Source organism: Pleurodeles waltl, chromosome 6, assembly GCF_031143425.1.
Source record: "Pleurodeles waltl isolate 20211129_DDA chromosome 6, aPleWal1.hap1.20221129, whole genome shotgun sequence".
Classification (NCBI taxonomy): Eukaryota; Metazoa; Chordata; class Amphibia; order Caudata; family Salamandridae; genus Pleurodeles; species Pleurodeles waltl.
In genome coordinates this window covers 1,439,094,550-1,439,116,465 of record NC_090445.1, presented here as the reverse complement: position 1 = coordinate 1,439,116,465, position 21,916 = coordinate 1,439,094,550, and the positions used below count along the sequence as shown (strand labels likewise).

Genomic DNA, 21,916 nt, shown 5'->3' with positions numbered 1-21,916 from the left:
TAGCTGGACATAGGTAGTGACCTATGTCCAGTACACGTGTAAAATGGCATCTCCGCACTCATGAAGTGCAGGAAAATGGAACTGGAGTTCATGGGGGCACCTCTGCTCATGTAGGGGTGCCGTCACACACAGGTACCTGCATCCTGCCCTCTGAGCTAGGAGGGCATACCACTGGGTGAATTTAAAGTGGCCTGGTGCAGTGACCCGTAGTGAAAAGGGTGTATGCACCCTTTCACGCAGGCTGCAATGGCCGGCCTGCAGATACACTTTGCATGGGCTCCCCATGAGTGGCATAATACATGCTGCAGCCCATGGGGGACCACTGGTGCCCCAATGCCCTGGGTACCATTTACTAGGGACATACAAGGGGGCACCACTATGCCAAATGTGGGGTGTTTGTGGTCCAAGCAACAAAATTTAAAGGGAGAGAGCACGGTCACTGAGGTCCTGGTTAGCAGGATCCCGGTGAACACAGTCAAAACATACTGACAGCAGGCAAAAAGTGGGGGGTAGCCATGCCAGAAAGAGGGTACTTTTCTACAATCTGCAGTTACCAAAACCGTGGGGGTCTTGACAGTGAGGTGGATGGATAAGGATTTGGAAATAAGCACCCTTGAGACTGAGGACCGCCATATAGTCCTCAAAGCAGAGCAATGGAATTACATCTTAAAGAGAGACAAGCCAGCTTGAAGTACTCTGACGTGATGTACTGACTGAAAGGTAGGATGCTGAGTATTGACCACAACATCCTTTATTTATTGTGGCTAAGAAAGAACAGTAAACAGATTCCTTCCTCTCGCTGATGTGGTGGACCCATTCTAGAGTACTCAAAGGCAACACTTCTTCTAGCAACAGCTATTGGTGGAGTTGGCTGATGCCGTGTCGATGTAGTGGAACATCCAGTGGTGTGGTTTGGAATTTCGGGCAGTTTCTGTGTTGGATGATGGAAAGCACAGACTGATAAGCGGTTACAGGTTTCTAATGGGGAAGGTTTTAACTGATGCATCTCCCGACAAGTTCACTGTTTGAAGCTTGTTGCCAAGGAAACCGCCTCTAGTGAGTGGCTTGTCCGACTGAAAGGGTTGCTGTGGCTGGTGTGGAATGCTTTCTGGGGTGTCCGTGCAGCATTTACTGAAGCTCACAAATGCTCACAATGATGAAACCTTGACTTTTGTGGCCAGATTTGGAGTTATTCAATGGCCTTGTGAGGGTCTGTGCCTTTTATTTTCTCCAGCGTGGTGTTGATTTGTAAGACAAAGTACTGTTCGCCATTAAAGGACAAGCCAATGAGGTGCTGCTTCACCACAGACTGGAAACTGGACCAAGCGATGGCATAGTGGGATGCTGGTTTTCATCTTGCTGGAAGCAGTGTCAGCAGGGTAGTGGGAGCACCTAATGTTGGCAATAGAGATTATTTTGCCCTCTTTGACACTTTCTTTGCATTGCCTTATGCCCACTGATGCCTGTCGTACCTGGAGAGCAGCTAAACTCGGCTATTTGCCAATGCATGGCAGCCTTCACAAATACCCACCTACCAGCACCATCAATCTTCTGACTCACCTTATTTGTGGAAGGGTATCCCCGGTCTCCTACGTGAATGCCCTTTTTTGTGCAGTGTGGTTGCAAATGAAGATGGGATCTTGCAGAGTGACTTTGTTTTATTCATACTGGATGTGACCACTTTTGCGGTGACAGGTTTCTTGAATTTCTCCCACTGGAGCATTTTAGCATAACTTATTTTTCTTTTTTTGCAACTCGTTATTGGCATTTCAATAAAGAACATATTCAAAACACTGCTGTCCATCTGGTTCATCATTATCTCAACATCTGACAACCCCTACATCCCTTTGTCCCCCTTCCCAGACACCGTTAACATTGTTTTTTGATACACTGCCCAGATATCCTGCTTCACCGGCCCAGAGATCGGTGGGGGCACTGTAGTTACAAAAATTGCCCCTATAACCATTTCAATGTTCCCAAATGTTTGCCAAAGTTTGGGGGCAGCCACAGCCTTCAAATACCATTCTCTCAGCCAACATGCATCAGTCCATGTCTTTTTGTTCAGTCCCCTAACTGCGGCGCCTACTATACCGCTACAATCTTGCAATGTTCCATTTGGCTACTGCCAAGCCCAGGGTTTTCCACCACGCTCCATTGGATTCAGATCTGTTTCTCCCCAATATTTAGTAGGCACTATTTTGCAGAAACTGTGACAGTGTCACTGCACAGCACACTTATACTTGCCACAACAGACTCCCAAAACCTTTGCAGTACCAGGTCATCCCACATTATATGACAGAACGTGCTAATTTGTCCACATCCACACTGACAACACTCATCCGTCACCCTGCTCATTCTGACCACTGTGTTCTGAGCATAAGACTGGTGAAGTATCCTAAGCTGAACTAAGCAGAACACCGCCAATATGGCCACTTCTCAGGGACGCCAGGGCCTCCATCCATTCTTCATCCTCAAGGCCTTCCAAGTCCCAAACCCACAGCTCCTTCAAACTTTAGCAGGGCATCAGGTACATAGTTGATGATTTTTTTTTTGTAGGTCAGGGACGTGGCTTTCCATGCATACATATGTTCAGCAGTCTGTCCTCTAAGTGCAAAGACTCAGGGAGCTCTGTTCCTCTTGGCAGTACTGTCCTAAGTGCATGGCATATCTGTTGGTATTGATACTTCTTAGCATTGGCCAGTTGATAGTCACATTGTAGATCTACTAAGGTGACAACATCTTCTTAAGTCCACAGATCACCTACGCAGCAGAGGCCAATTTTGTCCCCATTTATCAAACCTTGGTTTTGTTCCTATGTACCCAACTCAGCTGTATCCCACAACGGTGTAGCTTAAGTAATCTTGCCTTTCCAGCCCAGGGCATGTGCAGCTGTGTGCTAGAGGTTTACCACCATTGCCGTCAGGCCATGAATGTTTTGAGTTCTAGTACCACCAATAAAAACCCTAAGGTGTCCCACAGGAGAAATATCAGTCTGTCCATCCTGTATGCAGGCTCCTCCAGAAGGAGGAAAACCCAGCTGTTAATGGTGGCCAATTGTGCCACCAAGAAGTAATTCTGTATATTGGGCGGGGTGATCGTCACACAATACCAACCCCTTGTGAGCTTATGAAGCGCTATGCCTGGGCCCCATCCTACAGCAGTGTCCTAATTTCACTCTCAATTGCTTTAAAATATGAATTGTGAACTGAATAGGGCTTGTTTTGTAGAGGGTATAGGAAGAAGGATAGGGACATAATTTGAAACAAAGTGGCTCTGCCAAGGAGCGATAGCGGCAGGGACCTCCAATGTCTGACATCAAGTTTCAGTCTGTCTAGCGTAGTTGGCAGATTGTTGCAAAAAAAAAAAAAAAAAAAAAAAAACAGGTCTGGATCAGTTGTTATGTAGATTCCAAGGTAACGGAAGCCCATCTGTAACTGTTGTCGCCTCACAGTCACAAGACAGTCTTGGTGTTTGTCCCTGCAGAATATATATTAGAGATTTTTGCCAACTGATGGTATAGCCTGAATAATGGCCAAATAATGTATCTGCATTAATCTATTTAGAGTATGGTCGGGGTCTGACACACACAGCAGAACATTGTCTGCGTATAGCAAAATATTTTCCTTCCAGTGGTTGGTCCAACACCGCCCTCGGACCAACAAGTCTTGTCTGATCCAGGATGCCAGGGGGTCCCGTATCAGGGCAAAAATCAATGGCGACAAAGGGCAGCCCTGTTGAGTGCCACACTGAAGTCCAAACACACAGGATTTCTCCCCTTTCCCCTGTTTACTCTTACTGTGGCTAATGTGTCAGTATACAGGAGTAGCACCCATTTTACAAAATGCAGGCCAACGCCCTATCTGGCCAACACCTGAAACATATAATCCCACTCCTACATATGAAACACCACTCTGGCGTCTAGTGAGAGCACCAGGGCATTCTCGTGAAAATTGCCTACCTGGCTCAGCACGCCATAAAGGCACCTCAAACTGAGAGTAGTGCTTCTACAAGGCCTAAAACCTGACTGGTCCAGATGGACCAGTCTCGTAATCATCTTGATCAGTCAGGAGGCCAACACTTTAGCCAGGATCTTAACCTCAGTACTCAGAAGGGATATCAGCTGGTATGAGGCGCAATCATCTGGTGGTTTCCCTTCTTTGTGAATGATCAAAATCGTGGTCAACCTCTGGTCCCTAGGAAGTGACCAATTTTTACCCCTATCTGTCTAAGCTTGATATGTGTTGCCCATCATGTGTCTCCTTAAGGAACACAACCTCAGGAGCCTGGTGTTTGATGTATTGCAATACAACCCCCCTTTTAATCTTGTCCCCCTGTCTGTTTACATTCCAGGTTAAGTTTTATAGCCGACGTATCAGTGGTATCTCCCATTGGTGTGTGTGGGCTTGTGGCTCATTCAACCCATAAATCTTACCATCTAACCTGGGGAAATGGGCAGAAGCAGGGTGGGATGAACAAAGTAACTTCACCCTCAAAAAGCAAACAGAGTAATCATAACCCTGAAATACTCACTACCTCTCTGCACAGCAGACTTGAAACTGCCCACTCCCTAGCCCCAAACCAGTATTTAAACACTAGGTGACAGTGGTGACCATGAATAACACCCCCATTTTCCTCTCCCCCATATAGAGCTTACGTATTTACAAAAGCCATGTCTTTGCTGGTAGCTACATCTTTGTAGGCTGCATTAGGATCCATTCACCTAGGCCTAAAAATAGCTGTGCCCAACAATGACAATCTGTGATAGTACTTGTCCATGTGTCTATTGTTCTCTTGCCACGCCATGCCATGCTATGCCGCCAAACCAGCCTTTGCGCATCTCCTACTTAGTTGCCACCTATGAGGCTTGGTGCTGTGGTGATCATTGATCCTGCCTCACATCGCCTGTGTCTATACTCTGCGGTCCGAGGCATTCTGATCACACGTCACTGTCGGCGAGACCAGTTTCTCGGTTGCGCCCCTCTGACCAGCCTCCATTTTAGCAAACTTTTCAACATCAGCAGTATTTGCAAAGCTGCTAAGGGTTCAATAAGGAAGTTACCATACTGTACATGCACGAGGTTTGATCTTGTGATGATCTGCTGGAGTTTCTTACCTTTACTTCACAGGCTCTATATCAGGAGTCATTTCATCTCAGAGAACTACATCAGGTAAGTTTTCAGTGTTTTACTTCCAGATAAACTAGTTTTAAGTGGACAGACCATAATAATATATATCCATACACAGGTTAAACCACCGGTAGACACTCCTAGGTCCTGGGGGCTATTGAAAAAACAGCTGCAGTCCCAAATTGTCAGTGTCAGCAATCCTTTATTTATTGTGACATACAAGCCTGATGCTTTTTTAGACAACGTGTATCTCTGATCACGGGTTTGCGACCTCACTGTGGACTTCCGCTTTAAAGTGGCTGGGGAACTTTGCTGAAATATAAATATATATTTGTATATATATATAGAAAATGTCACTTACTCAGTGTACATCTGTTCGTGGCATTTAGTGCTGCAGATTCTCATATTATGCATAGCATAGCTCTTCCAACTTCTAGTGTTGGGCTCACAGTGTTACGAGTTGTTTTTCTTCGAAGATGTCTTTTCGGAGTCAAGGGATCGAGTGACTCCTCCTCTCGGTTACAGTGCGCATGGGCATCGACTCCATTGTTAGATTGTTTTCCCGCAAAGGGTGAAGGAAGGAGTGATAGAGTATATGAATATAAAGAGATGTCCATGCAAATGTAAATGTATCTACATATATACAAATGTTAAACTTGAACTTGAACGACTACAGGCTTCTGGGGAGGAGGGAGGGTGCATGTGAATCTGTAGCACTACATGCCACAAACTGATGTACACTGGGTAAGTGACATTTCCCGTTCAATGGCATGTGTAGCTGCAGATACACATGCTTTGCATAGACTATAAAGCAGTTAGTCCTCCCAAAAATAGCGGTGGCTAGCCTGTAGGAGTTGAAGTTGTTTGAAATAGTGTTCTTAAGACAGCTTGACCAACAGTTGCCTACTGCTGTGAAAGAAGATCAACACAGTAGTGTTTTGTAAATGTATGAGGAGTTGACCATGTGGCTGCTTAACATATATCAGCCATTGGTATGTTTCCTAAAAATGCCATTGACGCACCTTTCTTTCTTGTAGAATGTGCTTTAGGAGTGATTAAAAGTTGTCTTTTTGCTTTAACATAGCATGTGTTTATGCATCTAACAATCCATCTTGCTAATCCTTGTTTTTGATAAAGGATTGGCTTTATGTGGTTGTTGAAAAGCAAGGAAAAGTTTTTTTTTTTTTTTTTAAATCTTTAGTTCTGTCTATATAGTACATAAGAGCTCTTTTGAGATCTAGGGTATGAAGAGCTGTGGAAAGAAGACTGGCAATTCCACTGTTTGGGTGATGTGAAAAGTAGAAATTTTTGATTTGTTCCAAGTATAACTTTATGTTTGTGTACTTGGAAAAAAGGTTCTTCCAGAGTGAACTTTTGTATTTCACTAACCCTTCTTAAAGAAGTAATAGCTACAAGGAAGGCAACTTTCTACGTTAAAAATTGAATTTGACATGAGTGCATGGGTTCAAAAGGTAGGCCCATGAGTCCGATAAGTACAATACTTAAATTCCAACAAGGAACAGGTAGTGTTCTGGGTGGAATAATGCGTTTTAATCCTTCCATGAAGGCTTTAATAACAGGAACTCTGAATAAAGAACTGTGTTGAATACTTTGTAAGTAAGCAGATATTTTGCGTGAGGTGGATTTTGATGGATGAGACAGCTAGATTTGATTTTTGCAAATGAAGTAAATAGCATACAATATCTTGTATAGATGCTGTAAGTGGCTCAGTGTTTTTAGATTGACAGTAGTAGACAAATCTTTTCCACTTGTTTGCATTACATTGTCTAGAAGTAGGTTCACGGTGCCCGTTTAATTACTTCCATACATTCTGATGGAAGCTTTGGGTAACCAAATTCCATGACTTCAGGTGCAAAATCGCTGGGTTGAGAGCACTGGGTTTTGGGTGCCTGATTTGACCTTTGTTCTGTGTTAACAACTTTGGTCTGTTTGGGAGCTTGGAATGAGGTACTACAAACAGATCTAGGAGTGTTGTGTACCAATGCTGACGTGCCCATGTTGGGGCTATGGGTATCATGGTGAGTGATGTTTGACGTAGTTTGCTGAACAGAAAGGGAAGGAGTGGGAGAGGGGGAAAAGCGTAAGCAAATATCCCTGACCAACTGATCCATAGAGCATTGTCCTTGGATAGGGGATGTGGGTGTCTGGATGCAAAGTTTTGGCATTTTGCGTTTTCGCTTGTTTCTAATAGGTCTATTTCTGGTGTTCCCCACTTTTGAAAGTACTTTTGAAGTACTTGGGAGTGAATTTCCCATTTGTGAGTTTGTTGGTGATTCCTGCTTACGAGCTCGACCAGCTGATTGTCTATCCCTGGAATGTATTGCGCTAATAGATGAATGTGCTTGTGAATTGCCCATTTCCATATTGTTTGGGCTAGTAGGGACAGTTGAGATGAATGTGTCCCGCCCTGTTTGTTGAGGTCATAAATGGTTGTCATGTTGTCTGTTTTTATTAGAACAGTCTTCTGTTTGAGAAGAGGTTGAAACGCTTTTAGGGCAAGAAATACAGCTAATAATTCTAGGTAGTTTATGGGAAGCTGTTTCTGTTTGGCATTTCATTCCCCTTGAATGGTATGATTGTTGAGATGAGCTCCCCAACCTATCATTGATGCATCTGTCGTGATTATGGTCTGAGGCACAGGGTCTTGAGATGACCGCCCCTTCATTAGATTGCCGAGTTTCCACCATTGGAGGGACATATGTTTTTGGCGTCCCATCAACACTAGATCTTGAAGTTGACTGTGTGCCTGAGACCACTGTTGTTAGAGGCACTGTTGTAAGGGCCTCATGTTCAGTCTTGCACGTGGAACTATGGCTATGCAAGATGCCATCATCCCTAGAATTTTCATGATAAATCTTACAGTATATTGTTGATTTGGCTGTATGTGTAGGATGAGATTTTGGAAAGCTTGTATCCTTTGTGTATTTGGATATGCTACGGCTTTTTGAGTATCTAGAATAGCACCTAGGTAAGGTTGAACCTGTGCTGATTGAAGGTGTGATTTTTGATAATTGAGAGTGAACCCTAGTGTGTGCAGGGTTTCTATCACATATTGAGTATGTTGTTGGCATTCTTTAAAATTGCTTGATTTTATCAGCCAATTGTCTAGATATGGAAAGACGTGAATGTTTTGTCTTCTTAAGTAGGCTGCTGCTACTACTGCTAGACATTTTGTGAACACTCTTGGAGATTTCTTTATGCCGAATGGTAAAACTTTGAACTGGTAATGTTTTCCTTTTATGACGAACCGGAGGTATTTTCTGTGAGCTGGATGGATGGATATATGGAAATATACCTCTGAGATCTAAAACAGTCATGTAATCTTGTTTTCGTAGTAGTGGAATAACATCCTGCAGAGTTACCATGTGAAAATGTTATGACAGGATGTATAGATTGAGAGGCCTGAGGTCCAAGTCGGGCCTGAGGGTGCCGTCTTTTTTTGGGAATGAGGAAGTATAGTGAGTATACTCCTGTTCCTTGTTAAGAATGTGGAACCAATTCTATTGCTTGTTTCAATAGTAGAGATTGTACCTCTTGTTGCAACAAAACATTGTGTTCTGGGGACAATTTGTGATAACGTGGTGGAATGTTCGGAGGGGTGGAGATTGTTTCTAGACAATAGCCATTGCGGATAATTGATAATACCCAACTATCTGTGGTGATATTTTGCCAATGAGAGTGGAATTGCTGTAGTGTTCCCCCCACAGGAGATGTGTGGAGTGGAGGGGTGGGAAGGAGGTCACTGCTTAGATGGTGTAGTGGCTTGCTTTGAGGCTTGGAATTTACCTCTGTTCCTGAAATACTGTCCTCTGTAGGACCCTCTAAATCCACTGCTTTGATATTGTGTTTGTTGTCCCTGCTTTGTCTGGGAGGCAGAAGCGTCAGAGGATTGTGGCTTAAATCCTCCTCTAAACTGTGGTCTGTGAAAGGAGCCTCTATATGGTGTGGTATATAATGGCCCCATTGCCTTTGCGGTATCTGAGTCTTTTCTCAGTTTCTCTATAGTCGTGTCTACTTCAGGGACAAATAAATGTTTCTTATCAAAAGGCATATTAAGTACTGCCTGTTGAATTTCTTGTTTAAAACCAGAGGAGCGTAGCCAGGCATGCCTTCTAATTGTAATGGCAGTATTGACACTCCTTGCGGCTGTATCAGCAACATCGAGGGCAGACCTTATTTGGTTATTACTTATATCCTGTCCCTCTTCTACAACCTGTTGTGCCCTTTTTTGATGCTCTTTTGGGAGGTGCTGAATGCATCTCATCCCAATGGGCTCTATCGTATCTGGCCAGAAGTGCTTAAGAATTGGCAATTCGCCATTGGTTAGCGGCCTGCGTGGCTACTCTTTTGCCAGCAGCATCAAACTTTCTACTTTCTTTATCAGGAGGAGGAGTGTCTCCTGATGACTGGCTGTTTGCTCTTTTCCTAGCCACGCTGACTACTACGGAGTCCGGAGGAACCTGATTTGTGATGTAGTCTGGGTCTGTAGGGACAGTTTTTTTTTTTTTTTTTTTTAAATCAATTCTAGGGGTAATGACTCTAGCTTTGACAGGCTCACTAAAAATGTGGTCAGCATGTTTGACCATTCCAGGCAACATTGGGAGACACTGGTATGTAGAGTGAGTGGAAGGCAGAGTGTTAAATGAAAAAATCTTCCTCCAGGGGTTCAGAGTGCATAAGTACCCCATGGTAAGCAGCTGCCCTAGAAACTACCCGAGTGTAGGCAGTAGTGTCTTCTGGCGGAGAAGGTTTGGAGGGGTACAGATCTGGATCATTATCTGGAATGGGATCAGGATCATAGAGATCCCAAGGGTCCACAGTATCTCCATGCGAATATAATCAGTGTGTTGGAGAAGGCAATGGTGGTGGACTATTGTGAGGTGAAAAGAAAGCTGTGGAGAGTGAGGAGGAGAAGTAGAGAGAGGTGCTGGTTTCTCCTTTTGTTTCTGGACCTTTGCTGGTGGTTTAGCAGAGTCTAACTCCTCTTGTAAGGCCAGCTTTCCTTTAGTAAGTAAGAATTCAACCAGTCTCTTTATGAATATGGATTCTTGATTGTTTTTCTTCCATAACCTCCAGTATTGGCTCAATCTCAGTTTCTTCTTCATAAGCTTTGTGAGATTCTTGGATCGGCTTCGAGATTTGCTTAAGTTTACTTGTAAGTCCTTGTTCCTCTGTATATGAGGATTTTTTCGGGTCCGAAGTTTGAATCTTTTTGGGTCCCGAAAATGAAGTCGGCTGTTTCAGCTCCGAAGTAGGACGCCAGATCTCCGACTCCGAAGAGTGAAGACGCATACTTGAGTTGAAGGTGGATGTTTTGACCGACTTGCTCGACTCCGAAGTGGATGGAGGAGTGGCCTTTTTCAGCGCCGAGCCCCAAGGTCGTTCGCCGACAGTCTTTTTTTGGGCCGAACCATGGCTTTCCGGCAGTGGTTTACCCAAGGCCTTTGGTTGTTTTTTTATATATGGGCGTAGGGGCAGATGTACTCACGTGCTGGCCAGCAGTGATGGGTCTATCGTCTTCTGATTCTTGCTCAGAATCGCCCGCCCTTTCTTCGCACCAACATACCCTACGAAGAATAGGCTGCCTACCCAGAACTCTTTTGAATGCTCTTTTTGTCTGGAAAAACAGACAAGTAGCGACGCTTGGATGATAAAAGCCTGCACCTCACTCACCCTCCGGGCAGATGTTATTACCATGAGAAATGCTACTTTGATCATGAGCAGCCGGAGGGGACAATTATGAAGAGGCTTGAAAAGAGGATACACATCAGGAAGGTGAGGACCAAGTTAAGGTTTCACTGAGGCATAATAAAAGGATAAGGGGGAAACATGTACAAAACCGTTTTAGAAATCTTTTTACAATACGGGACTTAAATAAGAAGGGTTGGTCAGGCAGTCGCAAGAAGACATACAGAGCAAAAAGGTAATCCTTCAATGTGCCCAAAGCAGAGCCCTGCTGAGTGAAAGTAAGAATAAAAAGAACATTAGAAAGGTAAGCAGAGAGTGGGTCAGTGGACTTTTCTGTACAGTATATTACAAATTCTTTCCACCAGCAGGCTTATACTGTCTTGGTAGAGGGACGCCAGGCTGCCAAGATAATGCTACAGACTTTGGGAGGAAGGTCAAAAGCTGTCAACTGTTGCAGGTCAATCTCCATTCATGAAGGCATAGAGTTGACAGGTTCAGGTGGAGGGCCCTCCCCTGCTGCTGTGACAGAAGATCCTCCCATAGGGTTAGCCTGATCAGAGGATCGATGCTCATGTGCAGAAGCTCGGGATACCAGACTCTCCGTGCCCATCTTGGAGCCACAAGGATGACTTGGGCCAGGTCATTCATGATCTTCTTGAGAACTCTGGGCAGGAGTGGTATGGGCAGAAAGGCATGCAGGAAGCCTGAGCTCCACTCGAGATGAAAAGTACCTCCGAGCGACAGCTGCCTTGGAAACTTCTGAGCGCAAAACTGCTGACATTGCACTTTTCCAGCGTAGGCAAACCGTTCTAACTTGCAGACAGAGATCTTGCGTCACCTCAGGGTGGCAACGCTATTCGGGATCTGCCAGGCATTGACAGCGGAGTTCGTCCGCTCTGGTGTCCAGAGAACCTGCCAGATGTTGAACCACCAGATATATGCCCTGCTGTTCCAGCCATGTCAGGAGACGCAAAGCCTACTGACAGAGGGTCCACGACCCCACCCCGCCCTGTTTGTTGCAGCACCACAGGGCAGTGGTGTTGTCTGAAAACACCTGCACTAGCCTTCCCTTGATGAATGGTAGAAAGGCTTTTAGTACTGGTCGGATCGCACAGAGCTCCAGCAAGTTGATGTGGAGTCTGGTTTCCGTCGGAGACCAGAGTCCTCTGATCTCCACCTATCCCAGGAGGCTGTCCCATCCCAGGAGTGATGCATCTGTCATTACTGTGAGATCTGGTTGGGGAAGGGAGCGGGGGTCTGCCTCGGACCCAATTGCGGGTTGTTAGCTACCACTGCAGGTCCTTTGCAGTTCCCTCTGAGATATGGACCTTTTGGGAGAGATTTCACAGATGTTGCACACATTGGAAGTTCAGGTCCCACTGCAGAGCCCCCATATGCCACCTGGCATGTGTCATTAGCAGGATGCAGGAGGCCATGATGCCCAGCAGCCTCAGAGTCACTCTCACTAAAATCCAGGAGGCCATGAGATGTAGCAGCTTCAAAGTCACTCTCACCGAAACCCAGGCTAGAGGCTGAAACATCGGTATCATAGTCTGAATATCCCGGACTCGCTGCTCGGGAGCATAAGTCCGAAACTGCACTGTACCGAGAACAGTTTGGAAGAAAGGGAGCGTCTGAGAGGGAGTCAGGTGTGACTTTGGCATATTTATAGTGAACCCCAGCGAATGCAGGAGGTCACCGTAGCCCAGAGGTGGGAGACAGCCTGGGATGAGCCCTATTTCAACAGCCAGTCGGCGAGTTAGGGGAGGACTACCATCCCCGATCTGAGCAGATGAGCTGCGACCACTGCCATCACCTTGATTAACACCAGAATGGCACTGGTAAGGCCGAAGGGGAGAACGGTGGACTGAGAATGCACGTGGCCTACCGTAAACCGCAGATAGCGCCAATGGGTGGGCAGGACAGGGAAGTCCAATGCCGCCATCCAGTCTTCGGGATCCAGGGCAGATACGACTTGAGCCAAAGTGAGCATCTTGAATTTCTCCTTTCTGAGAAAGAAGTTGAGGGTTTGGGGTGGTCGAGGATAGGACAAAGCCCCTTGTCCTTTTTGGGAACCAGCAAGTGGCAGGAATAGCAACCACAGCCTACTTCTGGCCCTGGAACCCTCTCTATGGCTCCCTTGGCCAAGATAGCCTTGACCTATTCCCAGAGCAAGGACAGATTATCCTCCGTTGGGCGGTCATTTGATGGAGGGAGGGGCAGACACAAGGGGGAGGGAGTAGCCTTCCCGAATGATCTGTAAGACACACCTGTCCGATGTTATGGACAGACAGAGGTGAAGATGATGGCGGATTTTACGTCCAACTGGGTGTCAATGATCCTGAAGGGCAAGATTAGTAGGTCTTAGGGGCTGCAGCTACCCATTGGGTAGCCTTCTCGCACATGCATAGGTAGGGAAGCACGTACAGGCCTTGGCTGCGGTAGGGATGGCACATTTGAATGCCCCTTCTCTAGCCACGAAAGGCAGAACGGGGGTTGACGTAGGTCAGCTGAGAGGCCATACTTGGCCATAGCCCGCAGGTTCTTAAAGCGCTCCAGCGCCAGATCTGCCTGGTCTCTGAAGATACGGTTGACATCAAAGGGTATGTCCATGAGGGTAGCTTTGACACCTGCCCAAAAGCCATAAGTTCTCAGCCAGGCATGTTGGTGGAGTGCCACCATCGTTAAAACAGCTCTGACAAGCGAGTCGGTCATGTCTAAACCACAGCGAATGTCGAATCTGGCTGCGTCTCTCCAGTCCTTGACCGCTTGGGAGAGAATGGCCAGGGCCTCCTCTGTAACCTCAGACAGCACCTGCATAAACGTATCGCACATGGAGTGGGAATAGCGGCCCAATAAGCATGCGGTGTTCACGGACCACAATGCACGGCTGGTGGAAAAAAACCATTTTCTTTCCGAAACTATCAAGCCTCTTAGATTCCCTGTTCTGGAATGCAGCAGGAAACTCACCATGGCATGTGGAAGCCTGGACCAACAAGCTTTCTGGGGTAGGGTGTTGGGTGAGAAAAGATGGGTGCCCTGGGGTAGGGCAATGGCGATGGGCAACTGCCCTCTTCACATGAGTCCCTGTGCTGGGCTTAGACCAGGTTCCCAGTAGAACATCAGTTAGTGCTTCATTGAAAGGGAGCAGGGGTTAGGAAGATGAAGCTTCCAGCTGTAGTAGTTCCATCAAGATGTTCATCTTGACTACCACTGAGGGTAAGTCAAGGTCCAGGACCTCACCCACCCTCTTCACAACCACAGAGTATGATGCTCCTTCCTCCATAGTCACGGTAGGGGGAGAAAGCATGCCTGTATCTGGAGACATGTCCAGACCTCTGGCATCAACCAGTTCCTCAACCCAGTCTGTGTCCTGACCTTCGGGCTGGTATTCTAAAGGATCCAGTGACCCCCCCTCCCGTCTTTCCCAGAGGCCTAGCCCTTCAGAATAGGGCTAAAACATAGATCTAGGACACACAGGTCCTGTCAGCGCCAGAGTCAGCATTGGTTGACTACACTCTGGCTCTGACTGAATTGGAGATCCAAATCGGGCTGGTGCTGCCAGTGGGCACCGGGGGGTTTGGTGTCGGGGCCCACAGCAGGGAAGGTCACGTTGGCACGATTGACACTGGTCTGGATCCCTGATAGGATCCACAGGGGGGCCCACTGGAGCCTAAGCTGCTGGCCAAAACCAAATGAGCCTCCTCCGATACCACGGGGCTCGAAGGTGCTCCGGTGGGGTCGGCCCACTCACCAAACAACAAAAAAAAAAGGAAAACAAAGGCACTTGGCCTGATAAAAATCTTTGATCGGAGCGGGGTCGCTCTGGCTCCCGGAAAAGGTGGGAGGTGCGAAGTCAGCGCAGGCATAGGCTTCTGCAGAACCATGTCTCGAACACTGATGCTCCTTCGTTGCATCTGCTGACAGATGAGAAGTCAAAGCATGCTTTGATGACCTGACCCTCTTACCTGAATGCCCTGAACATTTTGAGTGGGACGAAGAGGACTTGGAGCTCCTGGAACAGTACCGGGAGCCCCTGGAACAGTAACGGGAGCTCCTCCTCGACTGGGACTGAGATCTCCGAGGAGTAGCCTGCCGAGCCGCTAGCAGCTTTAGGGACTGCTCCTTCCAAGCCGTCGGCGCCATGGCCCGGCAGTCGGAGTATGACTTAGAGACGGTGTTGCACTCCAGACACCACAGACACATGAGATGTAGGTCAGTAACCGACATGACGTGGTGACAGGTGGGACTAGGTTTTAAACCAGACTTCCTCAAGGACATCATCGACACACAAGGAAGAAAAACCTCAAAAAAAGGGCTTGACAAAACATCCAAAAAGCTTGTCAAAAAGTGACAGAGTAAAGCTTTCTCTGGATCTTTACTGACTGGAGCAGAAAGAGAAGAACAGACGCCAGCGCACAGAGGTGGTGCCTATATAAGCGATGTCGGGTACTTTAAGAAAATCTTCTGGATCCAGTTTGACAGCTGTGGAAATTCAAAGGTAAGGAACATTTATCTAGAAGACTCTATCAGACAATATAGAACATAAGGGCTCTTTTAGCATCTAATTTAAGTACACTTCTTACCGCAACAGAATCTGGTTGTAGGGGAAAAAACTAGTAACTCAATCGACTGGAAGAGGTGAAATTGAGAAACCACTTTAGGTAGAAATTTAGAGTTGGCACAGAGAACCAGTCTATCCCTATGTAGCTGGAAGAAAGGTTCTTCCAAGGTTCAAGCCCGAAGCTCACTAACATGTCTAAGTGAAGTGATGGCGACTAAAAATGTTACCTTCCACAAAAGAAATTTAAGTAGGCATGAGTGTAGGAGTTCAAATGGAGGGCCCATGTGTCTTGTTACAATGACGTTAAGGTTCGATGAAGGTGCTGGTGGAACCTGTGGTGGAATAACTTGTTCAAGCCCCTCCGTGAAAGCTTTAATCACTGGGACCTTGAACAAAGAAAGGTGTTGCCTATTTGGTAAGTAGGCAGCCACTGCAGCGAGATGTAATCTTATAGATCTGAATGCTAATCTGGCCTTTTGTAAATGAAGCAGGTAGCAAACAATGGCTTGTGCAGTGGGTGTGAAAGGATTGATTTGTTTTCAGTGAAGGTAGCAGACAAAACGTTTCCACTTTGCCACATAGCAAGCTCTATTGGTAGGTCTACAGACTTCTTTAACAATGACCATACAATCTGAAGGCAAGTTAAGGCAACCAACTCTATGACCTCAGGAGCCAAATTGCTAGGTTGAGTCTTAGGATCTGGGTGCCTGAATTCTCCATAGTCTGGTCTGTTGAGGAGCTTCTTGTGGCGAACTACAGAGAATTCTCCATGGTTCTGAGCGAGAAGGTCTGGCCTGTTGGGGAGCTTCTTGTGGCAAACTGCAAAGAGGTCTAGTATTGTTGTGAACCAGGGCTGACAAGCCCATGTGGGAGCTACTAGGACCATTGTGAGAGAAGTCTCCCTGAGCTTTTGATCTGGGGAAGAAAGGAAGAAAAGCAAAGGCAAACGTCTCTGATCAATTCATCCATAGTGTGTTGCCCTTGGATAGTGGGTGTGGGAACCCTGATGCAAAGTTCGGGCATTTTGGGTTTTCTGCGGTTCGGAAAAGGTCTATTTGAAGGAACCCTAATCTGTGGAAATATGGAAGTAGGATTTGTGGGTTGAGTTCCCATTCGTGGACTTGTTACTGCATTCTGCTTAGCAGGTCCACAAAGACATTGTCCAGAAGAGGCTGCCCCTTTAACATGTTGTAATTCCACCATTGCAGAGAGTGTTAAGTTGGGAGGTCTACCTGCAACTGACCCTGTGACTGAGACCACCAGTGAGCTAGACATTCCTGCAATGGACACATATGTATGTGGGCTTGAAGTACAATAGCAATACTATAGGAGGCCATCATCCTGAGAAGAAGCATTACAGTTTTCACTTATCTGCTCATTTGGTTGAAAGTGAGTTATTATGGTCTGAACATTTTGAATTTGTACTGAACTGGGATAGGCTATCCTAATTTGTGTGTTTAGAACTGCTCCTAGATATGACTGTATTTGTAGAGGCTGTAAATGGGCTTTGGGAATATTTATTGTGAATCCCAGGCTGTGAAACAGATCTTTTGTTATTTGAGTATACTGGCGACTGTTGATCTGTTGTGCAGCTTTGATAAGCTAATCGTCCAGGTAGGGAAAAACATGTATTTCTTGTCTGAAGAGATGGGCCGTGACTACTGCTGACACATTGTGAAGACCCGTGGTGCAGTAGTCACGCCGAATGGTAGAACTTTAAATTGATATTACTTTCCATCCACCATAAACCTGAGATATTTGTGATGGGCTGGATGTATTGGTATGTGAACATATGTGTCTTTGAGATCTCGTATGGTTACAAAGTCTCCCCGTTGCAGTAGGGGAAATCACATCTTGTAAAGTGACCATGTGAAAATGTTCTGAATGAATATATTCATTCAGGGGCCTCAGGTCTAGGATTGGTCGTAGTGAACTGTCCTTTTTGGGTATGAGGAAGTGTACAGAGTATACCCCTCGGCTCTGGTGTTGAGGAGGGAGAGGTTCTATTGCACCTTTGAGAAGGGACACTTTGACCCCCTGTTTGAGTAGTGCTTGATGTTCTACAGAGAGCCGATGAGTGTAAGGTGGGATGTTGGGAGATTTGGTAACAAGCTCCAGACAATAACCATGCTGGATAATATCCAACAGTCACTGGTCTGTTTTTTTGTTGCCAGATGGGTAAAACATTGTGTATGTGTCCTTGTAGGTGTAGTGTGATTGGGTGGAAAGGGAAGCAAGTCACAATTTGCCGATGGTGGCAGCATCACGTGGGGATGCATATTTATGCCTCTACCCTTGGTGTTACTTCCTCTGTAGGAGCCCCTATGGCAGGATTTTGTGGGAGAGTACTGGCTCTGCCCACTCTGGTATGAGGTGGAGGCTGCTGGAGTGGTGGTTTCTGAGGCTCTGCTGTAGTTGGAGTGGCGAAAGGGGCTCTTAGATGTAGGGGTCTGAAGGGCTTCCATGGACGTCACTGTCAGTGTCCTTTTTTTTTTGTCTTTTCTTTCTTTAAATTTTTCTAGTGTCTTGTCAACTTGCAGGCCGAAAAGTTGTTCCTTGTCAAATGGGAGATTGAGGATGTTCTACTGGACTTCAGGCTTGAACCCGGAAATACGCAGCCATGTGTGCTGTCTAAGGAGTACGCTAGTATTAATACTCCTAGCTGCTGTGTCAGCAGAGTCAAGGGTGCATCTAATTGATGTTTTTTATATTAGTTTGCCCTCAGCAACTAATTTGTGCCCCCTTTTCCTGTGCTCATCTGAGCGATGTTGAAGGAGTTCCTCCATCTCATCCCAGTTAGCATGGTCGTATCGTGATAACAGGCCCATGGAATTGGCGATGCACCATTGGTTTGCAGACTGAGCAGCAACTCGTTTACCATCTGTGTCAATTTTTTTGTATCTTTGTCAGGCGGTGGGGTGACGCTCGACGCTTTGGAATTAGCTCCTTTTCTAGCACTGGTGACCACAAGGGATTCAGGTGGCACTTCCCCTTGTATGTATACGAGGTCTGAGGGAGAGGCATCGTATTTTTTTTTAATCAACTCTGGGAGTGATAACGCATACTCTATAACAGGGTCCATAAAGATGCCTTTTGAATGGCAGAGGATGCCTTTTAACATAGGCACATACTGTGTGCCTTTTTGAGTGGAAGGAAGTGTCTCAAATAAGAAATCCTCTTCTAGAGGTTCCTTTTGAAGTTGTACCCCATGAAAATTAGCTGCCCTCGCTATTAAGTCCTGGTATGTGGTTGAGTCATCAGGAGGGGATGGGCGTGCTGGGTACAGGTCTGGGTCAGTGTCCCCTGGTGGTTCAACACCATACGAGTCCCAGGGGTCAGCTCTTGGGGGACATGAAATGAATCATCTCGAGTGTCAGAAGGACCAGTGCCATCCGCAGGTGAACCGTAAGAGGAGGTATCGAACGGCTTTAAATCAGACTGTGGTGAAGAAGGCATGTCTGGTAGAGGTGGTGATGGTAATGAAGGTGGAGGCAAATAGGCTGGTGGCCTTATATTACTTTTTTCATTTGGATGGAATGGGTACATCCAAAGTCTCTTGAAAGGAGAGTTGCCTTTTGGAAGGTTGTCGCTGAGAAGATGGTGGCTTGGTCACAATGTTTCCAATGTTCGGCTAAATCTGGATCTGCTGTTGCAGATAGCTCAGTTTTTCTTGCATCTTGTGGAGAATAGGCTCTACAGTGTTTTTGATCGTCTTTTTCGGAATCGATTTCAATGGTTTAAGCAGTCACAGCTGGATTTGTGTTCTGCGCAGAGGCTGTTGAGGCAGATGGTCGTGCCGACCTGCAAGCCGTAGAGGTTTTCAGCTTCAGATAGTGTTTCGGTACCGACCATGGCCTACAGGCAATGGTGGTCAAAGGCCCTCTTCATCTGGAGCAGTGAGTCTTTTTTGTAGGCTCAAAAAGAGGCTGAAGGGCAGGGGGAGCATACTCATTCCGCAAGACTTTATGAATATGTTGGTGATCTCAAACTCTGGAACCTCTGAATGATGCTCCTGCTCAACATCCTGTTATCCAAAGAGGTCTGGAGTGTTGTAGGTGGACCTTCACTGCAACGCGAGGCAGAGTGCTTGACAATCACAGAGAGTTTTCTTCTAGCTGATTGCTCGACAGGCCTCACAATCTGCCTACCTGTGGTCCAAAGAGACACAGGTTAGAGACCTGGTGGGAGTCGGTCCAGGGTACTTTGCGTGGCACCGCAAAAGAAGTGAAAAGGTGTTTGTTCCATCACCAGGTAGGTATCGTTTGGAAAATGGAACCGGAGATGGAAGGCCCCAGAGGGCGAGGCTTTCGACGGGCAGCTGTGGCTCGATGCGAAGAGAGGAGAAAAAGTGATCAATAACAATAACAACGGTAGACAGAATAGAACTGGAAGAAATCCGATGATGGTGTTGACTCTGAGCATAAGCATATATGTCCAAATTCGACGACGGAGAGAAAACAACTAACAATGAAGTTTATGCCCATGTGCAGTATCACCAAGAAGGGAGCGTGACTCTACCTCGTGACTCTAAATAATTTCTTTAATAAAAAAAACCGAAAAAAAAAAACTGCACACATCCAGATCCAACACTAGATGGCAGGAGTATGCAAAGCATGTGTATCTACAGCCACACGTCTCAAACAAAACATTTTAATGAGCCTTAATTTACAATCATATAGTGAAAATAAACACTACTTTTAGTTTGCCGAGGAATGACTCACCCTCAACCCCACACACACTCCCTTCTGCATAATAATGCCATCCTACATTTCCAGCACCTCACCTGGAGCAGATTGGTCCGGATCCGCTTGTCTGTGCACTGCTTAGCAACCTCCTTGGCAAGACGTGTGACCTCATCCGAAGCCTTGGCAATGTCCTTAGCACACTGGATCAGGGCACGTTTGTTCCCACTCACCCCCCTGACCAGGCGCGACATTTCTGCCATCAGCAGTGCCATTCGTTTTGCTGCTGCAATGATGTCGTTACCCTGGCGGGGAAGAGGAATAGCCATAAGTAACATCACTGAAATTTCAAGCAAATCCAAATTGTTCCAGTAGTGAAAACCGCTAAGGAAAGAATTCTTGATCCTGGAATTTGGGGACAAAAAACAAAAAATTATGGATATAAAACACACAAGGAGAGGAGAAATTCTGTCCCCAAAAGTATAGTTGCTTTACACCCTGGGACCAAACTGTTGCTCGCAAACAATTTTTAGGTTTGAGTCCCTGGTTTTCCAGACTTCTAATGGGATATGAACTTTATTTGAAGATGAAACTATAAACTGAGAATCTTTCCACAACATATTTGTAGGTCAAGGGATCGGAAAACACACAATATCTCGGCTATTTTTTTAGGTCAGCACAGCAAATTTGGTCTCTGAAGTCAGTTTTGTTTTCCTCTTGTTCTACAAAGGTTATCGTTTTCAGGTCACACTACTCTTCAACCAAGAAAGGGTGACAGGCTGGGGAGAGCGAGTGCAGCAGACTAGGGAACAAGCTTCCTCCCCAAGTAATGGTAAGGAAATGCTGTTGTAAAATAAAATTACCTTCAAAACAAGGGGAAAATGGATAATTGGAGGTATTTTGGTGAGGGGAACATCCTTCTTTCAAAGAACCAGGGTGAACTTTGGAGGCATTTACTCAACAGATTTTGTTAAAAAAAAAAAATACTTCTACAGTGAGGGACACGTGAGTGGTATGATGTGAAGTTCTTATCTGCGGACTATCCTTATATAATCAATTCTTTTCACCAAAAAGGATGTGCTGGATTTATGTTCATACTTGGGAATGCTTGCATAATAAAAATTGCTTTAATGCAGAGGACTGCACAGGGACCACACCACCATTCTTTTCAGGGAAGTGTCCTAACAACAAAAATTCTTAAATATTTGCTAACATTTGGCTGTGCTGTTCTAAGGCAGGGCAGGGCATGACAATATCTTCCGCCCAGGAGGCAAAGGGCAGCCTGACAAGTGCAAGCAGATCGACTTGTAAAGTCCTTACTAGGCAGTAGGTAGAAGGATGGAAAGAGACAGGGCAGATCTCCCAACACAGACACAGATGCACGCTTCATATCCCATGAACGAACCATGTGAATGAAGGCAAGAAAGTCACGGACACCAACAGAAATCCCCTTTCCTAGAAAGACAGCAAGTGATACCAGTGACAATAGAGGTGAAGTGCAGAGGATTCCGTGGACAAGGACGTTCTTTGCAGGGGAATGTTTAATGGAGAGTCCTGATTCAACCAGCTCAAAACGCTAGATGTGAATGAAGACGTGCAGATTATTGGGGTCCTTTTTTAGGGTGAGTATGTGTGGCGGTTGGCAGTCACTAGTTCCTTGACTTCCAATAGGACATTGTTAAAAGTTCAAAGAAAGTTCAGTACCTCCTCAGAAGACCGCAGGAAGACATTCAGCAGTGGTGGTAATTAAAAAAACGTCATTATTCCCAATCCAATATGCAGAAAGGAGCCTAATTTAGGGAATTATCCTGCAGGAAATCAAGTGATGAATGGTT

At 46.0% G+C, this 21,916-nt stretch overlaps 1 protein-coding gene across 2 annotated transcripts in view; it reads right to left on the bottom strand.

Annotated features, from left to right (window-relative positions):
- Positions 1-21,916, bottom strand: part of VCL (vinculin) — a 304,948-nt gene that overhangs the window by 52,743 nt on the left and 230,289 nt on the right. For both annotated transcript variants that reach the window (XM_069240838.1, XM_069240837.1), the window contains one exon: positions 20,183-20,386. In XM_069240838.1, the coding sequence (XP_069096939.1) occupies positions 20,183-20,386 (204 nt within the window). The remainder of the gene's footprint in view (positions 1-20,182; positions 20,387-21,916) is intronic.